Source organism: Branchiostoma belcheri, unplaced genomic scaffold, assembly GCF_001625305.1.
Source record: "Branchiostoma belcheri isolate BF01 breed outbred unplaced genomic scaffold, Haploidv18h27 scaffold16, whole genome shotgun sequence".
Taxonomy (NCBI): Eukaryota; Metazoa; Chordata; class Leptocardii; order Amphioxiformes; family Branchiostomatidae; genus Branchiostoma; species Branchiostoma belcheri.
Genome location: NW_017803046.1, coordinates 2,882,763 through 2,898,501, shown reverse-complemented (window position 1 = coordinate 2,898,501; position 15,739 = coordinate 2,882,763). Strand labels below are relative to the sequence as shown.

At 44.1% G+C, this 15,739-nt stretch overlaps 1 protein-coding gene across 3 annotated transcripts; it reads right to left on the bottom strand.

The window, feature by feature from the left end:
• Positions 1–157: 157 nt before the first annotated feature.
• On the bottom strand, positions 158–15,639 carry LOC109466155 (monocarboxylate transporter 13-like). 3 transcript variants are annotated; one of them, XM_019763808.1, is made up of 6 exons: positions 15,540–15,639; positions 10,229–10,408; positions 3,145–3,352; positions 2,810–2,953; positions 1,577–2,491; positions 158–1,319 (listed from the first exon to the last, which is right to left on the bottom strand). In XM_019763808.1, the coding sequence occupies exons 3-6, from the start codon at positions 3,341–3,343 to the stop codon at positions 1,084–1,086; spliced, it is 1,494 nt and encodes a 497-aa protein (XP_019619367.1). In that variant the 5' UTR covers positions 3,344–3,352; positions 10,229–10,408; positions 15,540–15,639; the 3' UTR covers positions 158–1,083. The 3 variants fall into 3 exon arrangements, with proteins under 3 accessions (XP_019619367.1, XP_019619368.1, XP_019619369.1); XM_019763809.1 differs by lacking the exons at positions 10,229–10,408; positions 15,540–15,639 and adding an exon at positions 7,624–7,771; XM_019763810.1 differs by lacking the exons at positions 10,229–10,408; positions 15,540–15,639 and adding an exon at positions 6,335–6,455.
• Between the last annotated feature and the right edge of the window lie 100 nt (positions 15,640–15,739).

Here is a 15,739-nt window from a genome sequence, read left to right as displayed (position 1 = left end):
GCCGCAACCCTATAGGACGTATCCAGCTTAGGCAAAACCAAGGAGGTTAAATATTAACCTCCTTAGTATAACAGAAAGGTCGACCCGCCAACCTCCCACATTATATACGTATACAGGTACTTAAGATGAAAACGCAATGACGACATAGTCATTTAGGTTCAGACTTTCCTGGATAGAAGTTTATGTTAGTTGTACTTGGTACATTGTTACATTTTTAACCTCCGTCCAGCAAACAATAAGCAGCGGACCTGGTACAGGCCTATAATGCTCACAATACCGAATTGAACAAGATTTTGACGAATATTTCGAAAAGATATAACCTTACACTATTTTTGCAACAGACTGAATGTTTGTGACGACGAAAAGACACAAAATATTTGCACAATAAAAGTAGAGATGACTAACTAAAACGAATATTCGAAAATGTTATCGCAGTTGCTTGCACATTAACTATTGCTTCGTGTTATATTATTGACGTTAGACTTAAGCCTCCACCTAAATAACTAATCAGCAACAAATATAATACAACAATATCAACAGCATATTGCAAGTGTGCGTGAGTGAGATTTCTTTACACGTGTGTATATGGATTGCTCTTTTCTCACAGCAGTTGCCATGAAGGTACATACATAGAGATACTTTTACTGGAGTAAAAATATTGGTATACCTTAAGCTTAACGCACTTAAGTCACTGCATGTGACGAGGTGGGGGGGAGGGGTATCAGTTATGTCTAAAAACGCTAAAAAAACTCTGTCGAATAGAAATGACGTTGACTGTAACGACGTTATTATCTCTTTCAGCTCCTGGAAAATGTAGTTCTAAAAGGCCCGTTACATACCATGACACAATTGCAACTTTCCTCGCACATTGTACAACAGTCATTTCAAAAAGACCCCCCCCCCATACGCACACAAACACATGATCGCGATTCCACCTTTCCCGGTAGATGTTTGCACTGTTCAGCGGGCTCCAAGCCAAGAATTTCACAGATTCTGATACTTTCCCCTTGAAACAAACGTCTACTGTCCTTGTCAGACAAGGCATTGCTGATAAACATCGATAGCAAGCTCCACAACCACATATTACACTGATGTTTCGATGACAAACGGCTTGAGAACTTCCTTGTCGTCTGACTTGACGACGCTGGGCCGGGCTCCGTTGGCGGGACCGGTTGGAGAGCTCTCCCTCCCAGACACTCGGCGAACGTTCTCGTCCCCAAGGCACAGCAAGATGGCGACTATCAGTCCTCCCAGGACGGGAGCGCATCCGGCCACGATGAACGACAGGGTGTATGTTTTAGTGGCATCGAACAGTGCTCCTGTGGAATAGAGTAGCATATTACACATTAATTGATTGAAACATGGTATGCATGGTTGTGTCGTTCTGTGTTGTGTTGTGTTGTGTTGTACAGAATATTTGGTAGTTACATCTCAGTGTCTGTACCATTATATATATAAAGGGAGAAAGAAAAACATAACATTTGTCAATCGTGCTTCCCTAGGACTCTTTTTCATATTTTGAAATTCTAAGACGGTCGCTGCTTGGTTATGTAAAGGTGGAAAATGACGTCCATACCAGCGACAGGGGGTCCTGCTAGAATCGCCACGCTCATCAGCAGTGTCATCAGCCCCATGGCGTTGGAAAGCCTTGCAGGACCAACCAACTCCGCCAGGACTGTGAGTGATATGGACATGCACGCACCTCCCAGTAGTCCATAGAAGATGGAGTACGTGGCTAACGTTGCGTACCCACTTGCCAGCGGTGACAAGAGAGACGAAGTGCCCATCGCCAACATGCACAGGATGTACCAATGGAGGCGGCGGAATCTGCGTGACGTGGGGAGAAACCCCGACGCTAGCCTGCCCACCAGGTCTCCTATAGAGATCATAGAGATCAGGAACGCCGCCTCGTACTGCTCGATCCCGAGATACCTTGCCCGTGGGGCCATGTGCACGAAGGGAATGAAGAAGCCGAACCCGAGAAGGAACACGGAAATTGTCAGACACACGAATGGAATGTAGGCCAAGAGTGACTTCCACTGAGCCAGAATCATCTTCCCCGGACTTCTGGGAGTTGGCGTTGCTGATTTCCCATTCGACACGATTGCAACTTTCATCTCGTCGGTGGGACCGGCGCCTGCGTGTGATGCCATCTCAGAATCGTCCCGGGGCAAGTCTCTCTGCTCGCCGTTGCGAAACGGTGCCTTGGGGTTCGTCGGAGCTTGTGCGTCGGGTCCTGGTGTCGGCATAGGCAGCTGGATCGGCCTCAACAAGGCCGCGAAGGCTGTGATGTTCAGCATGACTCCGGCAGCGATCAGGAACGACCCTCTCCACCCGTACTCCTCGATCAGGTACGTGAAGACCAGGGGGAACACGATGTTGCCCACGCTGGCGCCCGAGAAGGCGATGCCGTTAGCGATGGCTCGCTTCTTGTCGAAGTATTTCCCCACCATGCTCATGCTCGGAATGAAGGCCAATGACGAACCGAAACCTGGGAAGGGCACAGCGGTTTTATCAGTGAGGTTAACAGAGCAAAAACACCATCTACACTATATGATGACGTGCAATGGAGCAATGATCATTATAGACACTGCTTCCTTCGTAGTGAGGTTCGAGGCGTTTCAATACCACTCCAGCCTGCAATAGGGAAGACAAAGTACTACAGAACAGATTTCAGATGCTAGGTCTCGTTTTCTAAAACGCTTGATGTACATGTTAGATACGAACAACGTAGGTTCTGATCGGTAAATCGTTCACCGTAATCTGAAACAATGTCTCAAGAGAAACGTTACCCAGCTCCACAACTCACCAGTGAGCACCCCTGTGGTGAGGTACAGGTGGACTATACTGCCCGCGAATGACGTCAGAATGCACCCGGCCGCCGCCAAGACTCCGCCCACCATCGCCACAGGTCTGAAGCCAAACATCGTGCCAAACATCCCGCCGAAAAACGCTGGAAGATATTGTTACAAGAACAAAAATCAACATTTACTTTTATATCAATGGGTGTTTATGTGCACCTGATTCCATTATATAGTCCTCTTAACAGCCTTTGTCTTGCTTTTCTTTTGATGACGAACGTTACCCAGCAAATTTTGAACCACCAAAAGTTTATCTCAAAGAGACATTTCAAATTCTCCCCACCTCCTCCAAACGTGATTGCCATAGCAACGGAGATGACCCATGACGTGGCAGTTGCTGGTTGGTTGAACTGCGAGGTGAACTCGATGAAGAACACGCCGAACGACCGTGTCACTCCTATGGTGCATGCGCAGATGACGAAAACTGATAGTACCACCGCCCAGCCCCAGCCGCCATCTAGAGGCTTGGTGTAAGGTCGCATCGTCGTGGTCTGAAAAACAGGGTAAGCATTTCATGATTATCATGTGTACATTGAAAACAGCATTACAAAATCAAATAGATTTTTGCCTTCTAAAGACGAAAGAAGATTATAGCGGAAAAAGTGTAGTTGAAGGGAAGACGAACACGACATTGTGCTTTTCTCGTTTGCCACCGGTTTGGAAAATGTTCTGCTCTCCTAGATCCTATTGTGTCGTTATGGGCCTTCGTACTACTGCGCCGTTGGCTACGATTGAAACTGTTAAAAGCACTTACACGCAGGTAATATACTAGATTTATGCAGACGTTTTGCCAACTTTAGCCTCCAAGGTAAAATATATTTTACGATCTGTCCCTACGTGGACTTTTCTTGGAATTTGGGGGCGTTTCCTGGAACGACGGTATAGATAGAAGGCGCCTACGCTAGCAGCATGATCACTGAGGCTTTTAGATGGCAGATTACATAAATTCAAAGGAGACAGGTCCAGAGGGATTCTCTAACGCGCGCGCCGGGTGCTGCTGTCTGATGGAAGGAAACAACGTCATCACGTTTCGTGGTAAAAGGCGGCGTTTCTCGGAACTTACGTAACGTCTTCGCAGAGGTGTAATCAAGTCTGGTGATTATTATTATTTCTCATATATATATCAAAGAGGAGTATATATATATATATACGTATATCAAAGAAGAGAGGTGGGGATTAAAATGCACACTTTTCTGTCAAATCAATCAAGGTGAATGACAAAATGATAGGGGAAATGTGTTACCTATATTACAGCTTCGAATATGACCACACGTAATGTACAATCTTTACAAAAAATTATAAGTATATGTGACTGGAGGCTTTCTAAAAAAAGAAAAATGCACAACATGAAAAATGAGCGGGAAGACGAAGAATAAATATTCAAAGTGTCACACACATACACACGGAAAATATTCGTCCGACTCACTTTTGTCCCGGCCTTCAGGTTCACGTGTAAGACCATCCTGAATATTGGAAACCCAGACGAACAACACTACCCTCTGATCAGCCGTGGTTCCGAAAGGGCTGGTCCATTCTAACCTGAGGGTATGGCGGCCTGTCACTTTCCTACCGTTTTTAACACTTTCCTACCATTTTTAAGTATCTGCTGCCAAGGATTTTGGAACCGACATCCGATATAATGTTTGTCAACATCTATTTCTACGCCTAATACTAAGTTACACGGTGTTTTTAGATTCAGGTGGTTTATGAATGGATGATTGATAAATGACACCCCCGTCAACGAAATGAAATGGGCCAAAAAGGTCGTTGGGGCGCTTCTTCGGTTGTCCCTGTCGGATGAAACAGTGTACTTGCCCCATTATCAATATATTCATGATAAATGTATGGAGAAATACGAAGGTATAGCCAAAACGAAATACAAAGATATGTTAGGCAATTCATATGGCTAGCATGGGAAAATATGCCTCAATTATGGTGTTCTCAAGATGCCCGCTCTGGACGTCGTATAACAAAAATGATATAACACATGCAGACATTCAAACATCTTTTCACACTACCTCTTCCCTAAGGTTAATGGAACAGCCCCTAACGGTCTTAAGACCAGGTACGTACGTGTTTGACTGTACTAGCACGTAAATTAGGTGAAGGATGGCGGCTCGTAAGCCAGGAAAAAAAACCTCGAGCATTACGGCCTTTTAGCTCTGGTTAGAAACAATACACAATGCATCTATTACATACGAGAGGGTAACAGGTACATCTATTCAAATCAACGCGACAATGCATGTTTTATGTTGACCTTATGAAAACCATAATATTCTGACAAAGGTTGACAAAAAAGACAAAAAGCAACTTGACTGAATTAAAGATTCATTTAAACCGGCAACCTGATACATTTTCAGAACAATGGACAGGACTAGACCTTTAGAAAGACCGTGACACACAGGTGTCATAATTATGTTCCTAACTGTGTATGTACTGTGGCAAAGGCGTGTGTTGAACATGACTAAGCCCCTCTTGTTAGCGGCCGTTACGAACTGTCAGAGCGTCACTCCGACATGCTTTATCTCCAATCCACTTAACAGACCTCCGTGTACCGAGGGAACTCCCAGAGAACAACCATTTATGGTCCTAAAAAGCCCCTAATCAATGGTTCTTTGTCTGCAAATTGAACTGCAGATAATTCTAGACTGTGTCCGTCGTGCATGTTGCGTGCACACGTATGTTAAACGTGCTGTACTTTAATAGTGTCACGTTTTGTACTGAAGATCTACTCGCGTGCTCCAGTAACGTGCCAGACAACCTGTTCTGTCCTACATCCAACAGCCTTGAACTAAATCTCCAACCATGTCGACAAAAAAAGACGAGAATACGGACAAAAACGGCTCCCACAATGTCTCCCTTCACTACCGAGGGACAAGTAGAAACATTGAAATAAACACAAGCTAGATAGTTTCACAATCAGGATGCAGGTTAAAAGTCCAAGGCAAATTTTCAACGATACCGCCACGAAGGAAACGGTTCACTGCTTAAGGTTAGCGCTTCTTGGGGCCGGGGCCAAGGCTATACCAGTCCCTATTTATAGAGCGACTATAAACCCTTAACAAGAACGTGCCCCATCCCTGCACTTATAATTTCCATTAGCACTACACAGGTATAATCACTAGAAGGCCCTAGAACGAAGAAATAAACACCAGACAGATTTGCATACACACATATGTCCGCGTCTGACAGAACAGTTTGGGTAGCCTTGGCCTAGTTTCCAACCCGTAATCGTAAATTTCTAATAACGACCGGGCTCTCCGATAGGCAGTCACCTAGCTACTCAGTCGGTCACGATTATGAGATAGATATTTCACACTTATATAAACATGTCTGGTAGTCACGTACACATATTGTCCTTAATGGAACCCAAGGCAACAGCACACAAAGCGGCAAAGCGTGCGCTGAGCCAAAATGTTGAACTGAACACAACAAACTTATCACGGAACAGACGATAACAAGGTAAGACTTACCGAGAAAGTCACCTCGAAAGATCAAAACAGGATGGTGACACTTAGAAGCCGGAGCTTGCCAACTTAACTGCGGAGCTTTGCCTCGAACACAGCTAATTTTAGCCCGTACCCTTGCCTTGGAGCGCTCAGGTGTCATCTGAGGCATGCAGGCTCGGGCGAGCAGGCCAGGTATAACCACGCCCCCAGCTGACCTTGGTTACGCAAGTTGAAGTCTTAACATCTGTGTGACATCAGTAAACTCACCCTCCCCACTTAGTGTTACACATAAACCAGCATCTAACCTTGGAAGTGATCAGTATAAACAGCATGTTATCAAGTGTTTTTAAATCATGAGAAAAAAGCCACGCCCCCTGTGACCTTCGCTACATACGTTAAAGTCTCACCATCTGTGTGATATCACGCCCCCCCCCACTCCAAGGTGTCGCAGCAAAATAACCTTGGAAGTGACAACTATAAACACAAGCGTATCAAGTGTTTTTAAACTTCCTGAGAAAAACACACGACTGAGAGCCAATCGACCTAGTTGTAAATGCACCATATCAGACAAGCCAAGGACAGCGACATGAGCCAGGTTGAGTTGACCGTGCGGGCATTGAACTGTGATTACTCTCCTAATTATCTCTGCGAAGAACTTAAAGGTTATGTTTTAACCAGAGATCCCAACAGTTTCTAAATTGTTGGAGTGAGAGGGGTTGTTCTAGAGAAGAGATGACGACATATTGGGGCATATCTGGATTTAATTCGAGTGGAATTAATTTTCAAGGATTCCCAATCTCAAATATCACGTGACTGACCTCGTCAGTAGCTAAAGAAAGATGGTGGATACCGTCTGAGAGCTTCTACACTTTAACCTTAGTATTAAAAGCCGTGTGTTATGATGGATTCGCAATCTTTTTCAGAAGACGCCTGAGAAGCCGAGTGTGAACCATAATGAAAGTTCAGCACAGTACGCCGGGTTCTCGCCAACCACTAAAACAACATGACTTCTTAAAATCACATGTGCATGACGATATGTGAACGTCAGATAAAAATACACGTACAGTTATTTTCTATCCCTACCAATTAAACATCGATCTACAATTGCAATAAGATGTATTTTGACACACAATTTTTGGCCCGCTTCTGTTTACCTGAAGCACCCCTCCCCACCTGGGCTTTACCTGCGTTCGGGGTGCTTAGTCATGCACGCTTGTAAAAACACGGCGTGGGCACAAACATGCTGCTTAAGCACAACCATTTATTTCCATTTCAACATTACCTTTTGTGTTTGGGCATGGGCGGAACCTTACCTTGATTGTGACTGACGTTCTGGTTTGACCGATCGATGTATTATTGATGCAATCTCACTGCCAAGTCTAACGTTCAAGTGTCTAGAACGTACGTGGCCACACGTTCACGTAGAGTAACGATTTGTTACGTTACGCCGCAGGCAAACTAAAACACTGTTAAAGGACAAGTCCTTAAGAACGAGTCCTTTAGCTAGGAAGAACTACAACAAGTGTGTTCTTGTGTACACAGTGGGTCCTTAGGAGTGGTATATATTCCTTATCAAGATATAAACAGACGCCCTCGTTGACTGGTTTGAAGTAGATTTTTCTGGTAAAGCTTTGTACGTGCATTGCTTGCAGCTATGTACGGTGTAGCTCATTATTGTCAACATGAAGCGTGCAGTCTTGCAAAGTAATACGTGATGTAATACAAATATGCTTGACAACCTTTCCTTCTCTGAAATATAAAACAGATCTAGAGTTACTAATATACATCCTCAGGTATAACCATGTCTGTAACAGCCCTGCTGCGTTATATCCGCATCAATTACTAGTAATCACAGGGCTTGAAACACCACCTGCGTATGAAGGTTAGTGCAGGTTTAAAATTGGAACTGTGCGGGTATTTCTGATGTCTACATGCACTTAACCTTCACCGGTCCATGTACTGGGTTTATATATACAAATGTGGGTGCATGTGGATTTTCATTAGCTGTATAGCTGTACTGTCACCACGTATGAACTGTAAGAGAAATAATGACAGTGGAACAGTTTTGATCCACACTTCACAAATTCTAAGTGGTGCAGGTAATTTGGAATGTTATCGGCAGATGGAAAGCATTTCGAGCACTGCATCAATAGAATTTTGTGAATTTAACATATTGTACATCACGTTCCCTATGCATCGTTGGGTGCTAGCTACAATGTACAGTGAACCAATTCTTGCGTACCGTCGGTATCCCTTTGATTGAACGCCAGTGACGGCAAACAGGCGAACAAATTCAGGGGCAGAGCTACAAACTACATATTCAAGGCGGAAGCGGCATGCCCAGGCTGGCGCACTTCGTTAGGCCTGCGTCAATACGTGTACGTACGTACGTACGGATGCGACCTACAGCACGTTAACCTAGGGTCACGCCAAGACAGGTAACGTTAACGTTCTGTGCGCGTGCGTGTGACAGGGGGGACGTATCGTGTGATGTTTCAGGGGAGGTATCATGTTATACAACGTAAATAAATCATTATATAATCATCCTATAGTTACCCTATGATTATGCTTATGTGATCTGTAACCTCTCTAGTTGAAGTGCATTTTCAGGTTTGAATAAAGGTTTCCAAGAACCATGCACAAAAAAATCCAGCTACCCTATGATTACGTTTATTTGATCCGTTTACATCTCTCTTTGAATTGCATTTTCAGGTTTGAACAAAGGTTTCCAAGAACCATGCACAAAAAAATCCAGCTACCCTATGATTACGTTTATTTGATCCGTTTATATCTCTCTTTGAATTTTCAGGTTTGAACAAAGGTTTCCAAGAACTCCGCACAAAAAATCCACACGTCAATGTTTCACACATCTCATAGGTCTAGACAGATTAGATAGATAGATGAATTGATGGATGGATAGATGGATATAGATCTACATCAAAATAACGCTTACGTATCCCTAGGTGGTTTGACCCTTCCAGACATAGATCCCGTTGTTTATACATACACCACATAGCGGGCTCCTGCAGGTCAGGTCAACCTTAGGTCGACTCAATCAATAGCCTTCACAATTGTTGTGCATTATCCAACTGTTAATACGTGACAATACGGTAAAGCTAACGATTAAAACAAGGAGATTACCGAAGAACGGCAACAACGATACGCAACAACGATTGCCCTCCTGGTAAACTATGCACTGGAAAATTTGCATTATCGAAACAATGTACAACCTTATTGCAGTGAAATGCGAGTCGGTCAGAGGTATAGAGTTAGCCAAGATGAATTACATAGCAGCAGATATCAGCAGCTAACACCATGGCTAACACGGCCCTTCATGAATAATTACACGTACCTCGCTTGTACTTGCCCTTCTATGGTCTACAACATCGCGTGTAGCGCCTGTGAATGCAGGGAAACAATGCCTTCAGTCTGCTCGGCACAGCCGCACGAATGCCGCCGGCGCGCGGGCGGCGCTAGACTGTGTTTCATTCTTTCTAGAAAAATCTTTCATGACCCGCGGCTTTGCAAAATACGCGTGCAGACATAACAAGACGTGCTCTGCTTAGGTAGACTGAATTGACAGGATTTAACCGTCATTTCATATCTGTACAACACGCGATCGGCAGTTTATATGTCTGAACGTCCGACGTGTTTCTCTCAGACTGAGCCTGGAGAATCATTAAAAACACACGTACCTGAGCACAGTAAACATTTGCAACCCAATAAAAGACGCTATGTATAACCTATCATACCGGCCAACATGCCAAACCAGCCTTCTCGTGTGATTTACAAGAACTTGATGAACTTGCTGTCGCATTCCTTTTGGTAGTTGCTTCTCCGCCATTTCAAGTTTCTCTCTGATTTATGAGTTCAGTACTAGTAGTTGAACAGAAAAAGAGAACTAACTTCATGTCATACCTTGGACGATACCGGAGTCCACACAAAGACAGATAACGTTAAGTTCAAGTACACCACATCATGTTGACTTTGGCGGGACGAGCCTAGGGCGTCTTGTTGACGGTGGAATTGTTGTTGTTCCAAGAGGCCACTGAGCTGAACTTGTTTTGGAACATCGGATCCAGGGAGCCGCTACCAAGTCTGTGGAGTGAAGAGAGGGCGGGTCCATTTAGAAAATGAAGGGGGTGAGAACCTTCTGTCTTTTATGCACAGATGAAGGAGCAAATCGGCATACCATTGTGTGAGTCAGCTTGTAGGTATAAAAGGCTACATTAAGCAATTGCGGGAAATGTGAAAGAAATGCTTTTTATTAGAGATGCACAAGTTGAACACAAAACAAATAGAACAGAACGTGTTCAACACAATCAATGAGCTTTAATCATTACATATGAATCGAGAATCCTTGAAACAATATAACGTTAGATGTCTGTAAAACGTCTCCGCCTGTCCTCCCTCCGTGCGTGAAGTAGAATAGCCCAAAGCAGGCGATGTAACCAATCAGGGCCCGTGGAGAATGCGGGACGTGAGGTTAACTGAGGACACGTCCTCCGCTGACACCTCGGTGATACGGCACGTCCGTACCCGGCGCATGGGACGCTTTCTGAATACTAAAATATCGTGATAAAACATTCCGCGTAAAATGTCATCACATGCCTGGCTGTTTTCAAGGTCCACGGATATCAATCATGCTCTTAAAGTGACTGATGCGGCCCAATAAAACATCTTTATGAGAAATTTTGTTTTGGTAGGCTAATTCCAACATTAAATTAAAAAGTGATGCATTTATTTTTTTCTACGAAAGACAAATGATGTAGAACCAGGGAACTGTTTTACGATCAAAAATACCTTTCAACTTTGTTGGCCACAAATCTAGACGTTTGGCGAGCTCGTATAATCTTGGACGAGGAAAAACAGTATTGGGGGACTTATGTGTTGTATCATGGCTATTATATTATATTATATTATATTATAGAGTGTAGGTAAGACTTGTGCACGTGCATGCGAGACGAATGAAAGCTTGATTGTCTTTTTAGACAAATGGAACAAAACTCTTAGATGTGAGCGGTTGTCGCGGCATGCCTGGCACGGTTCCGACTATGCCAGGGTTGCTCTCTGGGTGCATTTGCGTCAGCGTCTGGTAGACAGGACCAATCAAGTTAAAGTTTCCATTCTACGGTGCTGTTATATATGGTGATGTGATCATATTCAAGTATCATAACAGTATTTCATAAGGGCACGTGTTGCGTATGTATTGCCCTTTAGAACCAGACAGTCCTAAAATATCTATGCATAAGCACAAGTCGCTTCACTCAAGCGTAAGACAAATGTCTGTTTGAACTTGGGAAGTGACATTGAATCTCTTTTGAAGCGTAAAAGCTGTGGTGAGCTTCCCCTAGTACACGCAACTGCATTACAACAACATCAGCTGTGATTACAGTCTTTCCGTGGGACATGTAGCCATGTTGATGGATCAGTGGTATCGCAGCTTTTTCTCGGAAAAATCGATAACGATTGCCTGCGGTAACAAACCTTCAATAGACCGAGATTCCTCCACGAGGCAGCCGCAGCGTCACGTGACGCATCCCCCGTCCGGTCATCTGAGGACAACGCCCGGTGACCGTGCGGACGTTGAACTAGGGGCTTTTTATTACCAAACCAAGGACATTATACAATTGTCCTTGACCAAACCAAAAACTTCACGTAATTATGTTTACCGAAGGAAAAAATATTGTTTTTGCTCTGTCCCCTCTTCCGTTCCAAACACTGACCTGGTCGGTGACCTGAACCAGACCGTCTGTCACCATGGTAACTGGTGTTGGGTGTTGCAATTTTATAGTACATTTGTAGGAGGGATTTGGACTCCTATCACCATATATGTGAATGTGTTTGAGTAAGAATTTACAGAGCAGACCATATGCAAAGGTAAGCATTATGCATTTGCTTTGCAAATGTCACCTTTCTAGTGCTTGATTTCTTTAGCTCCGTGAGTCGACACGTGGGGATGCTGCGCCACCGGTACTTTAAGAAAACTAAAGCAAACGTGCTTGATGCACATTTATTTGATCATCTATTCATCTTCAATAATAAATGTGTATTCCCTTTATTCTATATTTGAATAATATAATGTTGATACTTCTGTATATTACCTACTTCGTATTTTAATTGTTAACAGCACTACAGATCTTTCGGTGGCCGCGACAGACGGCCAAGCAGTATTTAGTAGCCAGACAGTATCCATAGACACTCTCCTCTGGCCAATGGATACTGCCTTGCCACCGTATGATCTGCTTGGAGATTACTACAGCTTCGACTATGGCTGAGCAGTTCTATATATGAGAATGACAGTCTCTGCCACATAGGGCACATTTGTAAGTTGGCTCAGGTCTGTTCTTTTCTCAGTTTAAGCCTCTCTTCTGCGCAGTGCCACATGATACTTCTGTGCAGTAATTATAACCTTGTACAGCCCTGCTAGGCCATCGATCGGAGCTAAGAAGAGATTGGCTCCTCTATCCCGTGGCTTTACTATAGTCTCTACCCCCTCTACTAACTACGCTGGCTATATATAGGAGAATATTTGCTAGGGAAGTTTGGCCACCTTGGGGTTTGACTGGCCGCGCAGTTAGAGGTGGATCATTTAGCCCTCTCGCCGACTGACTCTCCTGGCCAACTATTTCCCCTTTTTTACCGAATTCTATAGGATCCGTACCCCCGTAGGAAGGTCTGTTGGAGGCTATGGCTTTACGCGCCGAGGTAATACACTTTTCTGAACACTCAGCCAGCATTAAGCTGAAGTGTCTGCCTCACAATTACCGGGCTCAGCTGTCGTCTGCTTCGTTCTAAAGGTCGTTGACCGACCTTGCAGAGCTTACGCGCCGCTGTGAGTGATTGGAATTCGGACAGGGTTAGTTGTGAGGACGTGATGTGTTGACTGGCAGTGCGCAGGGTGTCAGAGTCAGGCCGATGTCACGGATCAAAAACAACTGGATGTAACAGTGCATGTGTGTACTCTCCAAGCAGAGGTTTGGGTTTTGGCTTGTGCTTTTAACTTTTATAGGCTTTTTTATCTGGCTTTCTTTTTTGCACTGGTATCTTTTCTTTACGTTGCAGGGTTGACGTAAAAAATATACCAGTGCAAAAAAGAAAGCACGTCAAAAATAAGCCAAAACCCAAACCTCTGCTTGGAGAGTACATGTGTGCTGAACGCCCCCGCCCCTGTCAGTGTCGGATGCTTAATATAAGTCGAGATGACAAATCATGCAGTTTTTTCTTTCTTACGATGAGTATGTACGCTTGGTCGCAATTATGAACTGCAGTTAAGTGGAATTTTCGGCATGTAATATCTCTTGGGAACTTCAATTTTCCGTACTAGCTCGTACTCAAAATCTTCCGTAAATATTCCCTCAGCGTTGACAACTCAATTTTCTTCACATCAAGCTGTTCTCAGTTATCAATGTCAGATTCAATCCTCAGATCCATGTATTATCTCTCGTAACAGGTGAATGATGATGTGCCAAACCGTTTAATATCGACCGGGTGGACCGGGGCACACGTGTCGGCGGTGGGCGGGCGACCTTGTCCGATCCAGAGGTCGGCTCCCCAGGCTCCCCGGTATGTGAGGTTGTCTGGAAAACTACAAACTATGTCACTTCACAGGTCCGCAACTGGGGCAAACTCGCCACTGAGATAGAAGTCGGACCTAACGGTCGACCTTGTAGAAAGGAAATGGAGAAGCCGCCGGGGACTTTCGTGCCAATATCTGATGTTAATTCTGCCTCTATGGTGGCGCACGGAACGACGCCCCAGTTTTTGGAACATGGTTGACTGGGCATGTGCAGAACGGAACGGTTATCAATGGACAGGACGTCTACATCAGATATACTAGGAGAAAATGGCTTCAATGTGTAATAGCCTATGCCTATGCAGTCAATATAGGTCTGAAATGTAGCTCCTGGCACGTTGCCACTAAAGTTACAACTAAACTATATCTTTTTAGTTTAATCGTAAATTTCCCACAGGTGTGAGGTGAAAGCTTTCATACTCTCCAAGCAGAGGTTTGGGTTTTGGTTTATTTTTGGCGTGTTTTTAGGCTTTTTTATTGAGCTTTCATTGTTGCACTGGTTGGCGTAAAAAATACATATCCAGTGAAAAAAAGCCCAATAAAAAGCCTAAAAACACGCCAGAAATAAGCCAAAACCCAAACCTCTGCTTGGAGAGTAGTACTTTCATGTAATTAGAAAATATGGCACCTGTTATGATGCTTGTTCACTGTGATTAGCCTTAGGCACCCAAGAGAAGCTTTCTTGTGTTTTGAGCCCAACCCAAATGTCAAAGGTGGGTACTGTCAGTTGTGTATAGTCAACTTGTTTGCGCCAATTACTACGCCTACACAGACATGTCCTTGTGTGCACATTATGCTTGATGGGCGGTTGATCACAGATTTCCGGTGTAGTGAAGTTCGGCTGACATAAATTTAGTATGTCAGATTTTGAAATCTTGTTTTTGTTTTCTATATAAACACTTAACTTTACAGTAGAAGCGTGATAGTTCTATGTACGATGTACCCACCAACTAGCAATGTTTAGGGGTGTTTTACCGGTCTTTTTCTGACAGTCTATCTCTCCAGTTGACCTTTCTGACTATACTGTCGTCCCGAACCGAAGTGTCATTGAAACCAACATTGCAAAAGTTCACCGGAGTGCCCTAATCGGCCTGGGCGGGTGGGTAACACTCCCAGTACCGCAAAGATACCGGCGAGCAGACGATGGCATGGTTACACACAGACATCAAATATATACACACCAAAGAAATTAACGCCCCCGAATCATATACCGATAACAGCCTTGTGTTCGATGTGATTATAAATACTAGTACAATACTCGTACACATGATAGTCATACAGCCATCGCACATACGATACACACACCATTTGCCAGTGAATGGCCTTGAACAGAAATAAAACTGTAGCGAATTACTCCAAAACAACGGTATCTAAATATCACAATATCTAAAATATTACACTGAAATTTACCTTTCATAACTGAATTCACAGTCAAACATGTACTATTTGCACTATTATTCCCTATCGCCTCTAGATCTGTCTGTCAACATTTCTCGGAAGTACACATCACGCATATGCATATGCGGATCAATATGTCGACAGACCTTCATTCAAGCACGTTTGTCTGCAGGCGTGTTTTTTTCCAGTCGATTGAACACCACGAATGCCCTGGCCGTGTTAAAAAAATTAAGAGAGTAAAAACTGAGTATTTACCGGCTGGTGCCGTGGACAGGACGTCTTGAACTACCAGATAGAGATCGGCAGGTGCAGACCAAGGTGAAACGTCTCCGGTAAACACTAACTCAAGAATGAAAGGTCAACGGTCAGAGTTCAAGGCACGAACAAACATGACACTCTGTTGACATTGTCCACGCCCATCTCAGTCAACCAACTAACACGTTTGCGCTGCAAAT

Bases quoted from the DNA above. Each gene is read 5' to 3' on its own strand.
- LOC109466155 (XM_019763808.1), bottom strand. From the start codon at position 3,343: ATGCGACCTTACACCAAGCCTCTAGATGGCGGCTGGGGCTGGGCGGTG. The intron at 2,492-2,809 runs GTGAGTTGTGGA...TGCCCTTCCCAG, and splicing joins CACCACAGGGGTGCTCACTG to GTTTCGGTTCGTCATTGGCC. The intron at 1,320-1,576 runs GTATGGACGTCA...TCTATTCCACAG, and splicing joins AGCAGGACCCCCTGTCGCTG to GAGCACTGTTCGATGCCACT.